The 21,673-nt window shown below is 42.7% G+C and overlaps 2 protein-coding genes and 1 long non-coding RNA gene across 3 annotated transcripts; 1 reads left to right on the top strand and 2 right to left on the bottom strand.

Annotated features, from left to right (window-relative positions):
- Positions 1-10,084: 10,084 nt before the first annotated feature.
- Positions 10,085-10,702, bottom strand: LOC127766783 (uncharacterized). The gene is made up of 2 exons (XR_008016290.1): positions 10,465-10,702; positions 10,085-10,394 (listed from the first exon to the last, which is right to left on the bottom strand). It is a non-coding gene; the product is annotated as an uncharacterized LOC127766783 (long non-coding RNA).
- An 829-nt stretch (positions 10,703-11,531) lies between these two features.
- LOC127766775 (probable E3 ubiquitin-protein ligase RZFP34) lies at positions 11,532-17,013 on the top strand. Its single transcript, XM_052291921.1, has 10 exons — positions 11,532-13,751; positions 13,843-13,930; positions 14,609-14,701; positions 14,792-14,869; positions 14,960-15,003; positions 15,075-15,115; positions 15,573-15,655; positions 15,783-15,874; positions 15,961-16,066; positions 16,323-17,013. The coding sequence occupies exons 1-10, from the start codon at positions 13,573-13,575 to the stop codon at positions 16,425-16,427; spliced, it is 909 nt and encodes a 302-aa protein (XP_052147881.1). The 5' UTR covers positions 11,532-13,572; the 3' UTR covers positions 16,428-17,013.
- A 2,221-nt stretch (positions 17,014-19,234) lies between these two features.
- Positions 19,235-21,673, bottom strand: LOC127762759 (FCS-Like Zinc finger 10-like). The gene is made up of 3 exons (XM_052287241.1): positions 21,359-21,673; positions 19,790-20,525; positions 19,235-19,683 (listed from the first exon to the last, which is right to left on the bottom strand). Exons 2-3 carry the CDS (start codon positions 20,455-20,457, stop codon positions 19,563-19,565), a joined length of 789 nt encoding a protein of 262 aa, XP_052143201.1. The 5' UTR covers positions 20,458-20,525; positions 21,359-21,673; the 3' UTR covers positions 19,235-19,562.

Genomic DNA, 21,673 nt, shown 5'->3' with positions numbered 1-21,673 from the left:
CTTTCCCAAAATCCTTTGCAATTCTTATGTAAGTACTTATTTTAGGGGCAAAGCCCAACGAGGCTTAGAATTGAAGACCCATTGGGGTGTACAATATTCCACCATATAATTTTTTTAAGGGAAGGCAAGAAGATTGCCTTATATATTGATAGAGTAAGGAAGCAAAGTTATATACAAGTCATAGGAGTTATGGTTGTCCCAGACCAGTCAGAACACTCTATTCTCGCAAAGGGTACATCTCACTTAGGTTTTTCGCCCCCGCAACTGCCCATTGGCGAGCTTCCTCCTTTATTCTCGAGGATGAGGGATGGGTGCCGGCCAATTTTCTGAAGATACACGAGTTCCATTCTTTCCATAATTTCTAGGAGACCAAAATGACTATCGACTTGAGCTGTTCTTGCGAAGTGTTCGGAGCTACGGTGATTACTATCCACCATATAATTACCAATATCATGCAAGTTCCAAGTCTCTCTATCGACTGCCCGAGACTAGGGCCAACCCCGACTCATTTCATATGAACTTTAGAGGAAGACCAGCATGAGGCTAGACCTCATGTTTTCTTTCTCATGATTCAGTTCATTTGTTTTTTCTATAATGCTACTTTAATGTTATCACAAAAAGATCAGGATACTATGTGCAGTGGTGCTATACTCTTGAAATCGGTAAACAAGGATCTTTTATTCCATTTTGGATGATGCATACGTAATACCTACCGGATATGACATGCTAAAATTTATGTGATTTTAGAACTTCTTTTAGTTAAACTTGGTTAAAGGGAATTGGGGTTTGTCCCATCACCATACTAAAATTTATCGGTTGTGTGCCTTAAGAATGAAGATGTAAAACATTTTTATTATAGAAAAATAAATAATACCTCTTATAAAATCTGTTGTGCCCTGATATCCTATTTCATAAATTTTATTATTTTTGTGTGATTCTTGTGTTTTTAGAATCATGCGTTCAAGCGACCGGTCTCTATTACCATGTTGTCTAACAGAACGTAACCACAATTGCAAATTGCAACACATGAGACGCCACCATGCATCGTGGCTCGTGGGGAAGCCATGAAAATTAACATGTGCTGTAGCAGTGATAACTGTGATAATAGTGTAATAACCGTACGGTTTTGTAAATCCCGAGCTAGAGCTCCACAACAGCTAGCTCTGCAGGCTGCAGCTGCCAGCTGGTGAACGGTGATATCCTCTAAAGAAACGGTAACGCACGTCCTCTTCTGGGGAAGTAGAGTTCAGAGGCAGGCTTACCCCGTGCGCGCAAAACCAGCGCAGCCCCGTTACGACATCATGGGCTGGTTTGATTTGAGGTATAAATTAGGCTTACTAATATTTGGTAATTTTAATAGTATTTAGTGTCTATTTGGTTTGAAGCCAAATTTTGGCATGTCTGAAAAAATAGGCCATTTCAGTAGTGAACTTAGGCTATTTTGGCTTCAATCCAAACACAACTTTGCCTTACCAAAATTAGTCATGCCAAAACTTATCAAAATTTGGTATTGACAAAATTTAGTAAGGCCTATTTAGGCCACGAACGAAACCAACCCCATATGTCCATGACAATGGTAACACGCATACATCTCCATCAAAAATCGCTTCTGCCGAGCGGTGGTCGACCAAAAGATTTTAATGCAGATCATGCAACAACCTTTTCTACAGTCTCTTTTATGTGGCGTTCATTGGTTGGCTAGCTAGCATCAGCCTGTAGAGTGTAGACGGGAACAACTAACGACAGAATAAATGAGCCTGTTTAACAACCATAGTACACCCCTGATCACGGAAAAATCATTTTTAAGGATGAATATTGATATACTTGTCCTAATTAATCCTTAGAAAATAATTTTTAACAAAGGAAGTACTTCCTCCGTACTCGTAAATAAAGTCGTTTAAGACAATGTTTAAGTCAAACTTTGGGAATATAAATCATGAATAACTCTCGAGTTGTTGAGTTTAAAAATATAAAAATTATATGAATAGATTTATCTTGAAAAATACTTTCATAAAAATATACATATATCACATTTCAATAAATATTTTTATAGAAATAAGAAGTCAAAGTTGTGTTTTGGAGACCGTGTCGCTGTCCTAAACGACTTACTTTACGAGTACGGAGGGAGTAGAAGTACTCATTAAACACGACACTATCTACGACAGAATAACTTAATTAAGGGAAATTGATTTCATTCCTCGAGAGGAGATATCCCTTCGTTTCGTGCATGCCATCTAAATAGTCCTAAATTTTTTTAAAAAAATTGGCAATAGATTAATATGAAATATATCACTCCACAAACATACAAGTTTAAATTCAACTTATACAAGTTGTAACAAAAATAACAAATATAATTACGAATGTACAATAACTATTTTCAGTTTAATTTATTTTTTTTGCAACTGGTAGAAGTTGAATTTGGTTTTGCATGTTTGTAGAGTGATATATTTCAGATTAATTAATCTATAATATTATTTTTTTTAATAACTATTTAGATGAAAATCCACTTCCCTTAATTAAGTACGCACAGAAGCGTCCCTGTATGACAGGGTACTAACAGAGTAGTACGAATAGAGGGTACTGGCCATTCTGGTTTATTTGATTTGGATGAGAACACATTACATATGATGAGGTGTCTCTGTAGTCTACACACCTATCCGCAACACAGGCAAGAGGACATTGGAGAATTTGTGATTCGGTCTTCAGAGCAACTGTGGGCTCAGCTTTTAGTGATTTCAGCAAACAAGCATGACATGCATCAGTGTTGTCATGCGGAGCTCATATACGATGCATCCTGGATATGGTGGAACCCAGTCGTGATTGAGAGCAACCGTGCTTCACCAAAGTACCCATGAGGCCATGACAAGCATATTTTGTGGCATTTTCTGCTCGACTTCTTTTGAGCAGTAGAAAAAATAAAATGTATTGCATTTCAGAGTTATGTTTCATCTAAACAAACATGTTCTCGCCGTTTTCGTTACAGTGCGTCTATCTTGGCATCTTGAACTATCTAAAAGTAAGAAAGTATAGCATGCAGCATCTCCTGAATAATCATGATGGCTTCACGACCTAAACCTGAATAATCTGACCTCTCGTATCACCTAAAGCCATTGGATTGGTTATTATTGGGGGATGCAGTTTCTCCCGATGAAGAAAAGCTTGGCGATCCAGAAGAAAAGGATTGTTCACTTCCTCCTTCCATGTCCTCTCATGCCAAGTAGAGCCATATGGTTCTGTTGGCAACTTTTTGTGACAAGTTGACAACGACGATCACAACACCTTAAGCCTTGCGGTGATCCTAGAGTCGCCAACCACCTCGATCTAGCGAAGAGCTAAATCTAGATGGGTTTTGATAACTAAACCGGCTAGCGGAGCCGATTTCTAGATAACTACCTGTCTCGTGGGCAAAACGGAAGGTTTTCAGGACAGACCTACAAAGAGGTGTCGCACTCTCGCAGCGGCGGCGGACGGTTTACGACGCGAACCGACAAAGATGGATAAACTAAGAGAAAACTAAAAGCAATATGAAAAAACGATTCGATTGATTGATTGTAGATTGTTTTTTTACAATGAACCGTCCATGTCCCTTATATAGGGGTTGGTTTTGCCCTCTACAGGCCCTCTTTCACGTCCAACTTGGGGTAGAAACTAAAGGAAACCCGAAACATGCCTTCCTGAGCAAGGAAACCTCGAAACCCGACGAAACACAGTCGGATTCGAACCTGCCGGTCAGACCGGCCATACACTGCTGGTCTAACCGGCCCTCAACCGGCGGCTTGACCGCCCGACACACGGCGGTCAGACCGGCCTACTCGGAGGAAACCGGCAGACTTCCAAATTTTGGCAAACTTTCCTATTTTAATCCTAGATTCTAAATTTGGGTGTAAACAGGTTCTTGCCAAATGGTTGCTTTTCCATGCCATGTAATCAAGATGTAAACTTGTCATGCAAATGCAGTACTGCTGGCACCACAACTCATTAGATCAATAGAGAAATGTTGACGAGGCTCACTTACTTCTTCAAAAAGTAATAACGTAACGTAATGAAATTAACAAACAAATGCATGTTCAAGTTTGAATCATGTTATTCTGTAGCTTTTGTCTTGTGGGGGTAGTTTGCGCTTCTTCTGAAACATCCGGTGTTGACAAATTGGAGATAGGGCGGGAAAGTATTGTTTTCTCGGCCTATCCTAAGAGTGAGATGAGCTAGAAAAGTAAAATCCCATATGTTGTATGGTACTGATATCCATGATCTCGTGTTCGATTACAGGATTGGGATGGCTTATAGCCTCCGGATATACAAGTGAGGTTACAGTCCTACCCCTAACAGTGCCTAGTAAGTTACTACAATACCCATGTAAAGCTAGAAACTCTAAAGGTGTGGTTGTACACTTGTAGGAGTGTAATTGAATTGGTCCCCGCAGTATCTTTTTGGAAATACTCCTCCCTAAACAACATAACCTTTAGGCTTTATCAGCCTTGGTCGAATGGTATTTCCCTCTTATGGTAAGTTAGAATAATCCTTTTCAGACCGACCGGTCTATTAGTATTTATCTGTCGCATTATCAAAAAGTATTTGCCACGAGTAAAAGCCTCTCTGGCAAGTGAGTGAGAGTGTTTTGGTTGAATTGGAAGTGGTGTTTACCTCCTGCTGCAACATCCGGTAAAAATGCCTACCTGACATGCACATATATATGGATGTAAGTATTATATCTTTCACGATTCTTGAGGAGTTACTGAGGTGAATGATTAGGAGTTGTGAATTCATTTGACAAAATTAACCAACAAGCACTCAAACATATTCACTGGAATATTACTAACAGCACCACTTTTTTCTTTTTTTAGTTTGTGTTTGTTTAGATTTATTTCTGCTATCGTGAACTCTTTGTATGAGTTTTCTTCTGTGTGAGTTCTGTAATAATTGGTTGTAACTCTTTGAGTAAAGGCTAAAATGTTACATTCCATTATCTTAAAAAAAAAACTAACAGCACCACCAACATTATTCAATGATCTCAGGCAATTCCCCGTTATGCGTTTCCCTCGGCTATACAACAATAAAATTTGTCAATTTCCAACACATTTGGGAGAAGATAACATATGTTAATGTCCCCCTCAACGCATAATGGAGCTCAGAATCTCCCTCTTTTACTTTCACCAAAGCATGTTAACCTCTTGCTAGTAGTTAATTATTAGTCCACTAACATACACCCACGCATATGATCCATGCGTTTCTAACCACCCCTGTCGATCAATAGGGAGGAAGTCTCAAACACGCGCATATATGGATGGATCCGTCATCTCCTTCAACAGGATAACCGAACCAATAATGCGAGCAAAAGAGAGCCTGCAGTGCTGCACTTTCTTCGAATCCGAGTCACTCGTCTCGCTGAAAACATCACGCACGGGAGCTCGCGCTAGCCCCCACACGCCGAAGAGGGTCGTGGAAAATTTTCCCCAGCATCCGTTCGTGGAATGTAGTCACTAGCCACCGGCGAATGATACCTCCCTCGGATGAATCAAATTAAGCTGGTAGTAGGAGTAACGAACACACCATATGGCTTGATACCAAGCCTCTGCATGAGTGCAGTCTCTGTGGCTGGCTGCTCTGCTCGGTCATGCATGACGGCATTTTGACTATACTTTGAGCAGGCAGAAAGTTATTAGCAACTGTATAGTTGATTGATGATTCGCTGCTTTTTATCCCACTTCTGGGATGACCTGCAGACTTGCCAAAGCAGTAGGAAACGGCACCTGAGCTGAACTGATTTGTCCTTGTAGTATCTTTCTGGATGACTATTTGCAGGGGTGTAGGATTGGTGCATTTTTCACATTTTTGATCCTTTTAGAAAATTTATTCTCCAAATAGACCTTTAAAAAAACTTATTATAGAATTAATATTTTACGACGCCAACATTATTGGCGCCATGGTCCAACATGACAGCGCCAATAATATTGGCGCCATCCCCCTAACCCCTTGGTGGAAGGTAAGTCACTAATATGAAGAGGGATGATGTTGGTGCTCAGGACCAATTTGTTTTTTTAAATGAAATACCCATAATACAAATATTTACAAATAGGTCCTCAACACAACAATATTGGTGTCGTCCCCTTCACATTAGTGACTTGGCTTTCACCGGAGAGCGAAGGGCGAGGGGACGGCGCCAACGTCATTGGCGCTGTTATGTTGGATAACTCTGTCAATGACGTTGGTGTCACGGAACTGGTCCATTTCTAGAATAAGTTTTTCTATAAACTATTTATATAATAAGTTATTCAAAAGGACTAAGGTGAAAAATCCAGTGTGGGATTGTGGGAAGCATGGACCGAACGATCTAGAAGTTTATTTTTTAAAAAAATTCAGGACGTGAATTCGGTCGGTCAGTCTATTTCCAGAAGTCCCATTATATTAATTCTGCTTCTGTGCGGTTATTAAAAAAGCGTGCACCAGAAGTCTAAAGCCAGTAAAGTGAATTTTGTTACACCAAAACTCATTACGAATTCTTGTTCTGATGCTAACATCTAAGCTTTGGAGCCTTGACTAAAGCTAGTATCAGGCTTTCAGCACTACAGTGGTCAACGTATGCACAAATAAGGCTGGAACCGACATTACTAAAACACCATTTTTCATAGGCACCTCTTTTTTTTTTTGGCGAAAAAGAAAACTATATGTGAAAATATATAGGCTCTTCAGGCTCGTATGTAAAAACAAACCTAAACAGGTAGGTCTATTAAGAGCTTGTCCTGTGAAAATCAAGATTCTCATAGCTAGGGCCTTATGCTATTTTACAAGCAGATCTCTAAAGACTGTGTGGAGTGTTGTCATCTCCCAATCATGTCTGCTCATCACCACTCTAGTACATGTCGCTACGGAAAAGGCGGATTCATCCACGACATCTAAGAGAGAGGCGGATCTGTCGCCAGTAGCCTCGGGATCGGTCGGTTTGGGGCTTCATTGACCATCGGGTGCGGTGATGATTTTTCGTGCATTTTCTAGAACTTTTTTTGTTGGGGAGCTATCATTTTTGGAATTCTTGTGAACTTTTTTAGCTTTTTTCCCCCAAAAAACTTTTGTAGTCGGATGTCCTAACGCTCTCACCTAAAAAATTAATTTTTATGTGTCATTGTGGTGCATGTGAAAATCTCGATTTTACATACATCCAGTTACAAGCGGGCACCCCACCTCCCTATGAACGCTTTTGACCAAATGAGAAAACGTTTATCGTAGTGAGATGAGAGAAATTGTGACTGTCAATCTTTTCGGAAAGAAAAATAAATGGGGGATCATCAGACCATGCATAAACAATTTGATATATGATCAGACGTACATACAAAATGGCAACGGATCAAACAGGCTGATATAACACGCTGCTGCTGCTCGGGTGGTATAGAACGGCAACTTGTGGCTGGATTAGGTCAGTCAGACAAGAAAACACAGCTGTTACCCACATTTTTATGATTCGAGAAAAGCTCGGATGTTCTTAAAATAATTACAGTGAGACCAGTCTCTATTTAATACTCTACTCAAATTGTGACACGTAAGCCTAATGGCTAACTAAAAAGGCTTAATTTTAGGATAGGTTAACGCTTTGAACAGAGTCTAAACTTAAACATAGAATAGAGTGCTATCATAGGATTATTTTCAACCATAAGAGATGTATGGTGAACCAACCTCCCATATATATTTCATTTAAAAAAAACTCCTATATACACGATGATGACGAAGTCCAAAGCTCCGAACGCAGAATCAAATGCAAAAATGAAAACCACATCCTGTAGGCTGTAGTAGCCAATAGGAAACACAAGGACGATGATCAATCAATCCAAGGCTGAGGGCAGTTCAGATTGATGTTATTTTCATCCATACTATTGTTTTTAAAGTAAAATTATTAAAAAAATATTAACATTTAGTTTATTGTCAAACTTTGATAAATACATAAAAAATCTTATCAAAATTTTAATAATATTTTTAACTTGCTAAATGTTTATTTTGGCTATAATCTGAATAGCCCTAAATCTTCGTTTCGATAAAGTATTCAAATGATGAACGGAAGGATCTCGCCACAATTATGAGAAAGGCCGAAATCTACGGAGGGATGGATAACACAGCCTGAAAGCAACATGGGCCCTCCTCACTTGTGTGGGCCTAATTGAAGGGAATCTTCTACTCATTGCATTTTGTCGGCCTAAAATGGCCTTCTGTTGAATCTGCCAAACCTTCTATTTTCTCTTCTTTTTTTCACGGTGGATAATCTGATGGAGAAAACATGAAGAAACAGCTAGTCATTTCAGCCTCACTTGCTCCTTTGCAGCGCAATTCTGGCCGGCAATTGACATTGATCCAGACATCAACGATGTCAGAAACTTGGCGAGCATAGCACGGCCAGGGCCAGCGAGCCTACCTACGGCGCACCACTGCTCGTTCTTCCTCCTGTGCTTCTAGGGCTTTGGAACCACATGCACGCGGGGTGGTTTTCTTTTCTTTCTTTTTTTTTTTAGCGAACGCCGGGGTGGTTTCCCGAAATGAGCATCCATGTGTACAACGCCTACTTCGACTTGGCTGTGTTTAGTTCCTGAAATTAGAGAGAAGTTTGGTGAAAGTTAGTAGTTTGGAAAAAAAATTAGGAGTTTATGTGAGTAGAAAAGTTTTAAATGTGATGTGATGTGATGGAAAGTTAAAAGTTTGGAGGAAGTTCGGTGTGAACTAAATAGAGCCATTGCTTGGGAGATGCAAATCCCTCATAAAGATACGTTGTCACGGCTTGGAAACAAGACTTCTCCCATCCCCTCAACTAGATCACACTGTAAATGTAAAACGCTGAAAACACTTTGTATTCTTTATCAAAGAAAAATTCAGATGAGGAAACTCTCCCCTCTAGTGATTTAAAAGAAAAAAGGGCTTATTTAGTTCACGAAAATGTCACATCGAATGTTTGACAGGATGTCGGAAGGGCTTTCGAACACGAATGAAAAAAAAAACTAATTTCATAACTTGTCTAGAAACTACGAGACAAATCTTTTGAGCCTAATTAATCAGTCATTAGCACATGTGTATTACTATAGCACTTATGGCTAATCATAAGCTAATTAGGCTCAAAAGATTCGTCTCACGATTTTCTCCCTAATTGTGCAATTAGTTTTTGGCTGCCTTAGTTTTTTTATCTATATTTAATGCTTCATACATGTGTCCAAAGATTCGATATGATGTTTTTAAGAAAAAATTTGGGAACTGAACCAGGCCTAAAATGAAGAGAACTCCAACATTCTAATGGGCCCTTAAAGGCTAGACAGCGACCATTTGAGCCCAAACATGGAATCATCTGAGGCGTTAACTCTACTCGATAGCGGATCATTCTAACGACCGATCGAGGCGTCGTCACCTGTCCTCATCACCGTCAATTTGTCGGCTGCCCTCTGCCGTGCCGCCCTCTCGCAGAGGCAGAGAGACCACCGGTTGATGTCACGCCGTACACCACCATCCCGGTGCCCGATCCCCCTCGCGCCACGCAATTCAGAACAGCCACATCATTATGCTTCTCTCGATTGGCTAACGGCGAATCAAAGACGTACATACCCCCTATTGATGATACACAAATAATTGGCCATGACCTGTGCATCACAATATTTCGCGTTCTACCAGTAGTTTCCTGTAGAGCAATCATCAGCGCGTGAAATATTCATGGAAGAGCTTATCAAGTACGGCTGGATGATTGATGTTCGAGTCAAACACGCGGGATTATAGAACGACCAAATGTCCTAGTTATCACCTTGAGTGTTCGCCGTAGCCATTAGCTCGTCTACACGTCCCCCGCCCTGCCGGACACGTCGATGGCCCAACACCCCCCCCCCCCCCCCCCCCCCCCGAGCGACAGTCTCGACCGGTCCCGTCCGTGCCTATCCGCCTCGGTGATGGTCAGCACGCGTGCATTATTACTAAGCTTATCGCATCGCGTTACACGGCACGGCACGGGCGAGATGCAAGCAGCGCAGGACGTGGGCGGTGGAGTCCCGGGGATACGTGTAGCGTCGTGGCGGAGACTCTGATTCCGCCAAATCCGGGCGAGATTTGGATGAACAATGGCAGTATATATACACGGCGACGTGTACAACAGCTGTAGGCCATTCCCAACCCAAGACACTGTATATATTTTTTATAAATTTTACATCATTAATAAACTACTAGTACTAGACACTACTTTTTTCAATGCAAACATCACTATACATACTTAAATTAGTTATCTCACGTAATGTCTTGGATGCAGTGGCGGAGGAAAAAAAAAAGAGGTATGGCTCATTGACACATACCTAATCGCACTATACTGTACGTCACAACATTGTATCAATATTCAGCATGGCAATAATCACTGGAATCAGGGAGAGGATAGATATGCATAGAATCTGAAAAAAGAAGAGCAAGGATTGATTAGGGACGATTGAATCGGGAGGAAGGCCACTTGCTTCAGCTTACCTTGCTGTTGCTGCTTGCCTTCCGCCTCCCACATCGCTCCTGCTGCCTGCTGGCTCGCTGCCTGCCACGCGCGTGTCCCTGCCGCGTAGCCGCGCCGCCGCACACCAGCTCTGGCGCCCAGTCGCCGCTTGTTGATCTCATGCGGGGAGCTGGATGCGGATGCCTCCCGCAGTTCCAAGCGGCCGCGCCGTCGTCGCCTCATCGTCCGCCGCGGCGGCGGAGATATGGGGAATTTCTGGGCTAGGGTTAAGTCTAGTGAATCACCCACATATGCCCATATTAACACAAAACGAGCCCAATGGGCCTACGATTCAGTGGAGAGTGGCCCAGCAGCGAGTGCTCTGTCTTTGCCCATCGCCTGACGCCGCACTTCGCCTCTGCGCCTGACTGCCGTCAGCGGCCTGCCGGAGTTGGAGGTTGGGGGTGTTGGTACGAGCGGGCGGCGCGAGGTCATACCGAGTCCTCCGTCACTGCTTGGATGTTGTGTAGAACTATGTCTCATATAAGACTATAAGACATGTTGTTTTTCTCTTTCCTCATTTATTTACTTGTCACATTATTTTTCATACTAGGTGACGGTCTATTTAATATTCCTAAACGAAATGTTTGACGCCGTTGACTTTTTAGCACATATTTGACCGTTCGTCTTATTCAAAAAATTTAAGTAATTATTAATTATTTTCCTATCATTTGATTTATTGTTAAATATATTTTTATGTAGGCATATAATTTTACATATCTCACAAAAGTTTTTGAATAAGACGAATGGTTAAACATGTTCTAAAAAGTCAACGGTGACAAACATTTTGAAACGGAGAGAGTATTATAGACACCATATTAGTCATTAGGTTGGGAATGCCCTTGCAATAAAGCGAATCCGGTGATGGTCATCATCCCTGTTCCGTAGGAGTAGCCGGATGCGCAACAGGCTGTTGCCAATGGGAGCAGGATAAGGCCGAGATTAACCTCAGCCGCGGCCCACTAGGCGACGTCCACGTCACCCGAATCCTCTGGAAACCGCGTCCCCCTCTCCCCCGCCGTTTAAATACCCTCCTCCTTAAGCTTCCTTTCCGAAGCCACTCGCCACTGCAAAGCGCTCTCTCTCTCTCTCTCTCTCTCTCTCTCTCTCTCGCATCGCGCGCAGCCTTCCTCATCCCCGTCCTGATCCACTCCACCTCCCCAATCCACAGCGCGCGCCAGAGGAAATCCGGCGCCGGTCGAGGCGGCCGCGCCGCGCCGCCGTCACGCCCCGCCCACTCGATTCGGTCGCGTGTGCGCTAGGAAGTTCGTCATACGCCTCGCGGTTTTCACTTCGTGTGTTTTTCTTTTAAATTTTTACCTGTGCTTCGTTTAAAGCCTCTCTTGATCTTAGGTATAGCTTTGCTCGATCTGATTATAGGTATGTGGGATGTTTCTGGTCTCCCGTGATTGCGCGTGGATTGTGATTATGACTAATTTGCTTGATCTGAATATCTGATTGTGGTGGTGGTGTGTGTGTGTGTGTGTCTGATTTGCCTGATCTGTTGTGGATTATTATTGTATGATTTACCGTGGTTTTATGTTGTTTATATATAAGCGTTTGCCATGAGTCTGATTAATTGTATTGTTGCGGTTTTTCCTAGGTGTCATACTGTCATGCTCGATTTTTACAAGGTTTAGTGCAAACTGATAGATGATGTCCATCCCCAAAACTCCGTCTACCAGTATTGGTTCATGTGCGAGCACACGGGATAGTTCGAGTTCCTGTTTGATATTGATTCGCTGGCGCTGGTTGTTTGGTTGGTTTATTAGCTAGAGTTGTTTGTGTGCAAAGGTGGGATCATGGTTGCAAAGGCATATTGATGAATGACGATTCATAAGCGTGGAAAGCAATCTCTGTGCAAGGGGTTATTAGGATTCTTTGTGCGTATTCACTCTAAACCGATAGTCTTGTATTGCTATCAGCACCACGTTATCTATTTCCTATCCAATGTTTTCTGCATATGGACTCTGCATTTTGCTTCCTCTCCTTGTACCACACCCAGTACCCTATGTTTGTGCCTCTCCCATGGTCCATCTCTCCTGTTAAAAAAATAAAAATAAAAAGAATAGAATAGAAAAATTCTAGACCAAATACAGGGAAGAAAATAAATTTTGTCAGGCAAGAGAGCGACGAGGCGATGGGGAACTTATTACTTTTCTGGACAAATCCTTCAATCTGCCTCATCTATATCAATGGAATTGGGAAAGCAGTGGACTACTTACCATGTATTGGCTACTAATTTCCACCACTCCTTGCCAGAGAATTGGGAAAGTGAATTCTCTTATGCAGGTTCTGCCAGAGTATTGTACCAGTCATTGAGATGACTGTATTCAGTAGAGAAGTTTTGTAGATAGGTTAAATTTCAGGTACAAACCAATGAAGTAAAAAAGTCTTAGTATGATGGATGTGAGAGGCTCAAGAAGTTCCCTGATTGGAGAAGCAAAGGAATAAGTTTTTTATATGGATGTGCTATGGATTTTAATTAAAAGAATGGAGAAGTTTCTTTTGTTGAAGATGAAGCTGTTGTCAGCTGGAGGTAGGCTCCCTTATGATCTAACGTCCTAAGTAACGACGTATCTGATTGGTGTAAGCTAATAACCAAAGCCTTATCATGAAACCGTCACGCTTGTTTTTTTCTTTTTTCTTTTTCTTCTTGTTTCCTGGCATTTGATGCTGTTACGTGTTCCTCTTGCCAGAGAATGGGGGTGGACACCACAGTAAGTTTGATGCAGATGGACACTGTTCGAATTGCTTGGGAACTCTTCCATGGAATCTGGATGGATACCTTATTGAGTAGTAAATTTCTTAATACAGCTCGCTATCCAGATAGTGCTAGCTGTGATTGTTTGGTGATCAATCTATTGGGATTGTGCCGACTGGAGCTGTTCGACATTGCTTTGGTCTTTTGTTGATTTGCCTGGAGTTCGGCAGTATACAGCAACCCTGGAGTGCATGCAGTGGTTTCCTCATTTTTTAGGACCTGACTGCATTCTGTAGTGAGAACTATCCTGCTAAATGCATAATACTTGCAGGTGTTTTCTGTTGTATTGGCAACGTGATAGTTTTTGTGGTGCAAAACATTCAAGATGGGCGCCATGGACGTACAACTTGAGTCTACTGCTGTTCAACATGGACAAGCTAAGATAAATGTGGAGGAACATGCTCTAGTTTCTCTGTTGTCTGATGAGAAGTACGCAACTGAAAAGACCGAAGATGTGGACCCTGATGATTATGAGAAACTTGAGGAAGGGATAATGCAGTATGGGTATGTTTTTTTTTTTTTTTTGTTCTCTGGTTAGGCGTTCTTGATAAGCTCCTTAAGTGCCAACAAGTTTGTGCTTAATGTACTATGTCAGGTGTGCACATTATCGAAGAAGGTGCCGCATTCGAGCTCCATGTTGCAACGAGATTTTTGATTGTCGGCATTGCCACAATGAAACAAAGGTATGGTTTTCGAGTTGATGTGGAAGTGCAATAGTTAAAAAGTATGTACTCTTTTATCCATACTTTCCTAGGTGGTTTTGATGTAGGAATAGTCAGTTACTCACAAAGGCTTTGATTAACTGCTGTTCATATTAATGCATATGTTTGAAGAGCACTAGTGAGTATAAAACGTTTCCTTTAAAAAAATCAAATAGTGAGCATAAAATGGTTTAAAAAAACCTAACAATGTTCTGATCATTAACTCATTTTATAGCTGGATATGATTTAGAAATCAGATAAATGGTATGGTTGTGACATAAAATGAAGACACAGAATAGAACTACTAAACTGCTGCCAGCTGTCCATTATGACTTTGGATTATCATCCATCTGTAACAGTTGAAATCTGTTGTATTTTCCATTCTTACATTGAAACAGTAATTTAATGTATTTGCTTATGGGCTGTTACATGTACACGACTTATTTGTATTGTACCAGCAATTTGTTGGCAACTATAATATATCCTTTTGTTCTTTTCCTGGTGAAATATCTGAATCGTCACTGTTTTGGTTTATACTGCATACTTGGACCTTCCTTGGGAGTTCCCAAGCTGAACTATACAAGTATCTATTCTTTATCATGGTATTAACTGTTGGTTTAAAAATGTGGAAAGTTGATGACATCCAAACTGTTTTGACAGAATTCAATTAAAATTGATGCTGTGAAGAGGCATGAACTCCCACGCCATGAAGTGCAGCAGGTTATATGCTCGTTGTGTGGCACGGAACAAGAGGTACAGCTGAGCTATCCTTGTTGCTTGCATTGTAACATTATTAATTATCTGGCATCTAGTGTAATCATGATAACTCTTTTATGTTACCAGGTACGGCAAGTATGTATCAGTTGTGGTGTATGCATGGGGAAGTACTTCTGTGAAGTGTGCAAGCTCTTTGATGATGATGTTAGTAAGAAGAATAACTATTTTGATTGCCTTGTCTATTTGTAGTAAGTAGATAGGAAAGCATAATGACACTTCTTTCTACAATGTCAGGTTTCAAAACAGCAATATCATTGCAATGGTTGTGGAATATGCAGGTTTGCATCTCTTTTTTGTTGTGCAATCAATATGAACTGGAAAATATACTTACATTCGACTATGTTTGCAGAATTGGTGGCAAGGAGAATTTCTTTCACTGCTCAAAATGCGGTAATGCCTCTTGTCTCCAACGTTGCATTCCGAAGTACTATAATTTAACATAGCGCCATTTAAGGAATAAGGATTCTTTTAGTCCCTGAACTCTTAATTGATGGGAAAAGGATACTGATTGATATAATGAGAGATCTTGTTTATGCTACTTTTCCCGATAGAGGTATATGCATCATGCATGGGTTGTATGGACTTCTGCTATGATAAGATTGCAGTTTTTTTTCCCAAAATTTTCTCTGTTATACACTGCATATTACTAGATGAATATCCTCTACCTTTCTGGAAGTCTACTAAGATCTTGCATCGTTAACGTTGACTATTTAACCCTGTTAGCTGAACTAGTTCAAACCCTCACTTGAATTTTATGACTTGATTTCTATTATTTATATGCATATGAATGAATTTTGCTAGTCACTTCTCTTGATTTGTGTTCACCTTTGTAATCTGTTTCATGCAGGATGCTGTTATTCTATAGTATTGAAGAACAGTCATGCATGTGTTGAAGGAGCGATGCATCATGACTGTCCAATCTGCTTTGAGGTAGGCATTCACTGTTCTTTTATGAATGGTTATATGCAGCATACTGTGGATTATATTGTTGATGAGTGACTTATCACCTTGTTTTCAAGTTGTTTCTTGAGTGCTGATCTTGTTACACATATTTCAGTACCTTTTTGAATCAACCAATGATGTTTCCGTCTTGCCCTGTGGTCATACCATTCATGTCAAGTGCTTGCGAGAAATGGAGGAGCACTGCCAGTAAGTCAATCCTTCTTGGCCCTTTGTTTACTATTTGTAATGATATTATGAGTGGTTGATTTTGACAGCTTAAAATTGATGCTCAGATTTGCTTGCCCGCTTTGCTCTAAATCTGTCTGCGACATGTCGAAGGCATGGGAGAGATTGGACGAGGAACTAGCAACGATATCTGACACCTGTGACAATAAAATGGTAATGCTCTCTTCTCTGCTCTTCTGTTGTCAGTAGGAACTAAGGAAACCATCGAATGTTGTAGAAAGGTGTTCTAACTTCTACACCAATATGCTATCATATGCTTGCCCTTAGGCATGTTGATAAAGTAACTTGAAGTATCATGGAGAATTGTATTTGCCTCATGTCAGAAATCTGAGTCTTACCTGCCCGAATTTCATCCAAATGTTGAGTTTGTTGACACTTGCTAATTTGGTTCCTTTGCATTACCCTGAAGGTGCGCATATTGTGCAACGATTGTGGGGCAACATCAGAGGTGCAGTTCCATTTGATTGCGCACAAGTGCCAGAAGTGCAAGTCCTACAACACCCGCCAGATCTGAAGTGGCGAAGTTTTGATGTGATTCATTTTGTATGGGAAGAGAGCCCTGGGGGATGCTCATTTTGCAACACAAATCCCGCTAACGCCTCTGGGAATCTGATGAGCTCTCGGTCGTTTTCTTGCTCATTGGATGCCTCAGCCGAGGCAAATCACTCGCATCTGAAATTCATCTATGAAGTGGATGCTGTTCCCTCCTGTGTTCAATTTATTACCTCACCATGTCGCAGACTCACAGTCCTGTTCAGCTTAAGTTTCTACTAGTACTAGCCGAGATAATAAGTGCACGTCTACTCAAGCTTCTGGGCATAAATGGTGGCTAGCTTGTGTGTTATGGTGTGTACTTGTTGAGTCTCGGGCAAACACTATAACGGTTAGTGGCATAGTATTACTTCTTGCTCGTGTGCGTGTGTAGTAGGATGGCGGATTGCAGGACGTGGGTGTTATTTACTGGTAGGAACTGTGGTACTTGCAGTAGCCACCATTTCTCATGTTCAATGCCGGTCCCATATGCCGGTCTTGTTCAGTTCCTATACCTTGCTCGGTTGAGAAAAATGGCAAATCTACCTCAGTTCATTTTGTTCTGATTATTTAACAGAGGGCCAAGTATTGAATTCTTTGGGTTTGCCTCTTTGATGGTGCTAGTATCTGGGCTCTAGTAGGGATAATGGCTTTTTCTATCTTTTGACTTGTAGCATGTAGCATATAAGCAACTTTGGAAGTTTTAAATTTTAAATTTGATAGAATTCTAATCTATATTTTTTATATGGTCCTTTGAAATAAATGATTAAAAACTATTGAATCTATGAAAATTATAAGGATGTCTCAATTCATACAAGTTGTAGAGGATTTTTGTTTAATCTTATGAGAAGTTCCATATGTGTCTATCTCTTATCTAATTTATGCGTTTTTCTTGTAGTACAATCAAATCTTATATTTTTATCTTTTGACGATTATCCGTTTTGCCCTTGAACTTTTGTGAGTCCTTTTTTTCTCTTATTTATTTGTTTTCTTAAATCTTGTGTTTCAAAGAAGTACTCAGAACTGAGTTAGATGTTACTTGCTGTGTGAAAGCGCTTCCTGTCGTCCTCGCGCGGGCAACTGGGGACGAACCCTAGCCCCCGCCGACACCACCCTTCCCTCCTCTCCCCTGCCTTCCCGCGGCCGAAGCGCGTCGCCTGATCTAAGCTGCGGCAGTGCGGGCGTGGCGTCGTCGACGGCGAGACGAAGTGTGTGCTGGTGCGGCACGACAAGGTTGGCCGCGCGTGGTGGTGGTGGCCGGCGCGGTGGCCTGCGCAGCGGGAGGTGAGGCCAGTTGAGGCGGAGCCCAATGAGGTGACATCACGTGGAGATTAGCCGGCGGGGTGCATCGTGCAATGGTGCCCATGCGCCGGCTGAGGTTTAGATGGCGGTGGAGCAATGGTGCATTAGTGATAGATCGGCAGGCGATGGACGGCAGGTGAAAACCTAATACGGCCTTGGCCGGACCAGCAACGATGACGTTCAGGGTCATTCCCCTCTTGAGAGCATTGTCGTGCCATCTCACCCCTCAAGTGTGGCTGTCGAGCGAAAGCCCAGTCTCGGTTCTCTTTGCGACGTTGACGAATGACATCGGTGGCGTTCCGTCGAGCAATTGGTGCAAGCTCACTCTAGATTCATATCCTCTTGTGTCGGTGTCTTTCTAAATTCATATCCTTTTGTGTCGGTGTCTTAGCTTCTGGAAGTTGACCATGTCAGAGGGCCTAGGAGGGGAGAGGAGTTCCATTCTTCTTTCTCACCCTCCCTAAATCGTAAAGACTTAAATAGAGTGGGGTTTTGTATTGATGGTTAGGATCAGGTTTTAGACAATCTCGGCTGTGTTCCGTTGTTAGTATAGGCGGCCAGTTCGGTGCTAGCCTTTTCCTAAGCTTGTGTGTTAGTGTTGTTAGTGTGTGGGTGGTGGTATATTACGATCTTTTAGAGTTATAATCTTCTAATTTTCTTATGCTCTATCAATAGAACCGCGCTAAAAAATTTGGATGTTACTTCATCGAAGTGGTTCGGCTTACCCGGATGTTAATTGCCGTGGCCATTGCCCATTGGATACCTTCTAGGCCTTTCGTGTACGGCGCAAGGCCACTACTGATTGAGCCAAGCAGGCAGGTTTTTTGCGTTGTGTCCTCGCGTCGATGTAAACAAGCCACTGGAGCTCAACAGGGGAGCAGACCCAACAGGCACTACATCACAATGGTCTTTATTGGATCCTTCGGGCTATTAAATAACCCTCTAAAATCTTGCTATTTAGAAGTATTAAACGTAGATTACCGACAAAATCGATTCCATAACCTCTAGGCTATTTTGCGAGACGAATCTAATGATATATACTAATTCATGATTAGCAGCAGATTACTGTAGCATCACTGTAACAAATCATGGATTAATATACCTCGTTAGATTCGTCTTGCAAAATAGACTAGGGGTTATGAAATAGGTTTTATCAGTAATCTACGTTTAATACTTCTAAATAGCCTTCCGATCCAAACAGGCCGATGAATGGGATGCCCATAATTGCACTGCGACTGTAGTTAGTGCCTCTGACGCCTCACCAGGAGGCCGGCCCTGAGCTTTTGCCACCTTTTCCCTTTGGGAGAGTCTGATCCCTGCTTATGATGCACAGAACACCTCCAAGCTCTCCTTTTCACTGCTCGAAGGGCACAGTGACCCATCATCAAACATCGGCATGATGGGCAAGCGCACCGACGGAAGATTCAGAAAGTAAAATGACGAACCATCCAGAAAAGAAAGAAAAATGCTGAGAAACAAGGAGAAGATGCAGTGAGAGTTCAGCAGGGAGAACTGTTTGCTGTGAAATTATGGGGGGTTGATATATTGATTGGCACATGAATATTGCTCGTCTTACAGGCAAAATGGGGAATCCCCACACAATCCATGAAAATCATTTAGCCGTTGCACTTCTGTTTGCACAAACCGGCTAAATTAAAAACTTCTCCATTCAGAAAAACTAGAACGGGAAGCATGTTTTCCTTCCTTTCCCTACCAAAACCTGAATCTCCATCCAAAAGAGGTAGTAGTCGCTTTCCTGCACCACCACTCACCAGCACTACTACTACTACTACTTCTAGTCATCTACTGCCGATTTTCACCAAGCCAAGAGGGCAGAAGAACCGGCAGAATCCAGCATCATGAGCTCCTCCACCTCCTCGATCTCCTCATCGATGTAGTCCCTCCTGCACTCGTTGCTGCAGAATGCCTTCTCTCCCCTGCATTGCAACAAGCCAGCACAAAGGTTTAGCAACTGAGAGTGAGATATAAACATGCAAGTATCTCATGGAAATGCAGGCTACAGACGAGTTCAGGAATACTCACAGATACATGTAGATATCCCTGTCCTGCTGCAGCCTCTTCCTGCAGTAGCAGCATGAGCGGGAAACAGCACACGCCAGCGTCGACGGCAGCTCGCCGATGGGCTCGATGGTGAAGATTGACTTCTTGGAACTCCTTGGGACACCCTTGCACACCTCCAGTGTCTCGTCTCCCAGAATGTGCGTCGTCCTCGGGTTCGGGCCGTGCTCGATCACACAGGTGTACTCTTCAGACAGAGCAAAGTCTGCAATCTCGTCCAGAGTGACGCTACCTGAACCGTTCTTCTGCATTGCAGCATCACTCGCCGCCTTCGGCAACCCGAGCTCAAGAAATGGCCTGATGGAATCAAGAAACGAGCTCGTGACACCCAAGCACGAGGAGCTCTCGTCGGCGGTGAGGGCGTCGACGAGGCCGAGGCCGACTCTGGGAGGGTTAGTTCTGAACTTCTGATCAGCCTCAACACCCAGTAGCCCAGAGGATTTGAGATTTGTGCTTCCAGTGCTCGATGACAGGTTCTTGAAATCCAATGGAGAGGTTGGGCTCCAGGCAGAATCAGGGTCCACTGCGTTCAATCCTTTGCTGCTCAGCCTCACAAAGAGGCCGGGGACCCTGAAGAACCCAGTGGGGGCAGTGCTCTTCTGTGCAAGGCCCTGATCATTGGATTCCTCCATGGCTTGCTCTTTGATGAGCGGTGGCTGTCGTCTTGTTCACAAGCACCAAAGATGAGAGTAACCTGTCCCTGAAAATAGCCAAAATTTTTGTTCTGTTGCATATCAGGTCGGTCAATGATGATGGAAGCGAACAAAAGTGAAAAGAAATTCCAGCTTTTGTGCTTTTTTATAACTCATCAAGTCAAAGGTGCAAAGAAGAGAAAAGATGATGATGATCTATGACTATGAGCATCATAAGTACATAAAAAATAGTAAAAAAAAGTTAGTACTTGAAAAAAAGGTGGTTTGGTTTACTGATGGCATCTGTGCGGCAGGTCCAAAAAGCAAGAAAAAAAAAATCACTGGTTACAACAACGGGCATCTATCTCATCTTCTCATCTCATTAATCAAGATTGCAAACTAAAAACAAGATCGTGTATAACACTCACTTGATCAACATGATCGTGACCAGAAAAACTAGAACAAGCAAACAAGCATTCAAAACAAGAAATCAACACGAACTTCTCCCCACCATCCCCTCCCTATTCCATAACAGCCCAGATCAATCTCAATCGCTTTAAAGAGGACTTCATATATGGAGAGATGCGGCGGCAATACAACGCTGTGCATTACGGCGACCATGAAAGGGAATTTACATCACCACCGCCAGCGCCACCGACCCAAGAATCCCAACCGATACAAAGACAACCGCATGCAGTCCCAAATCACCACCTGATGAACCCATCTAATCTCACGCCGGAAACGAAGACGAACCCAACCGGAAGACCAACAAACTAGTACATACATCCCATCGATCCCAGTGCGCCAACATCCATGAACAGGCAACGCAACAGTCCAAGAAACGAGCACTAGAAGCTTCAAGAAACCAAACCGAGGCTGTGGTGGTGGAGTGCTTTGTTACCTGGCGACCGGGGGTCACGGCGAGGCTGGTTCTCGGCGTCGAGGCGGTGGTGGTGGCTCCTCTCCTCTCTCGCGAGACGGGGTTAAGAAGGGCGAGGAGAGAGAGGTAGGGGGGAGGAGGAGGAGGAGGCGGCTTGCACAGCAATCTGCTTCTTGCTCCGCTCCAGAGTCCTGACCCTCCGCTGGCTGGGTTGCTGCTCTGCTTTCCGTGAGGTTTCTTGTGTGCGTGGGTGTGTTTATTGGGAAGAAGACAAGTGTCCCCGCGCGGGGCGGCATGCAGCGCAAAGGCAACGGGCGGGGGGTGCGGTGGCTTCTC

The sequence above is a fragment of the Oryza glaberrima genome, chromosome 1 (genome assembly GCF_000147395.1).
Source record: "Oryza glaberrima chromosome 1, OglaRS2, whole genome shotgun sequence".
Taxonomy (NCBI): domain Eukaryota; kingdom Viridiplantae; phylum Streptophyta; class Magnoliopsida; order Poales; family Poaceae; genus Oryza; species Oryza glaberrima.
The sequence above is the reverse complement of the archived record's forward strand: the minus strand, read 5'-3'. Positions and strand labels throughout refer to the sequence as shown.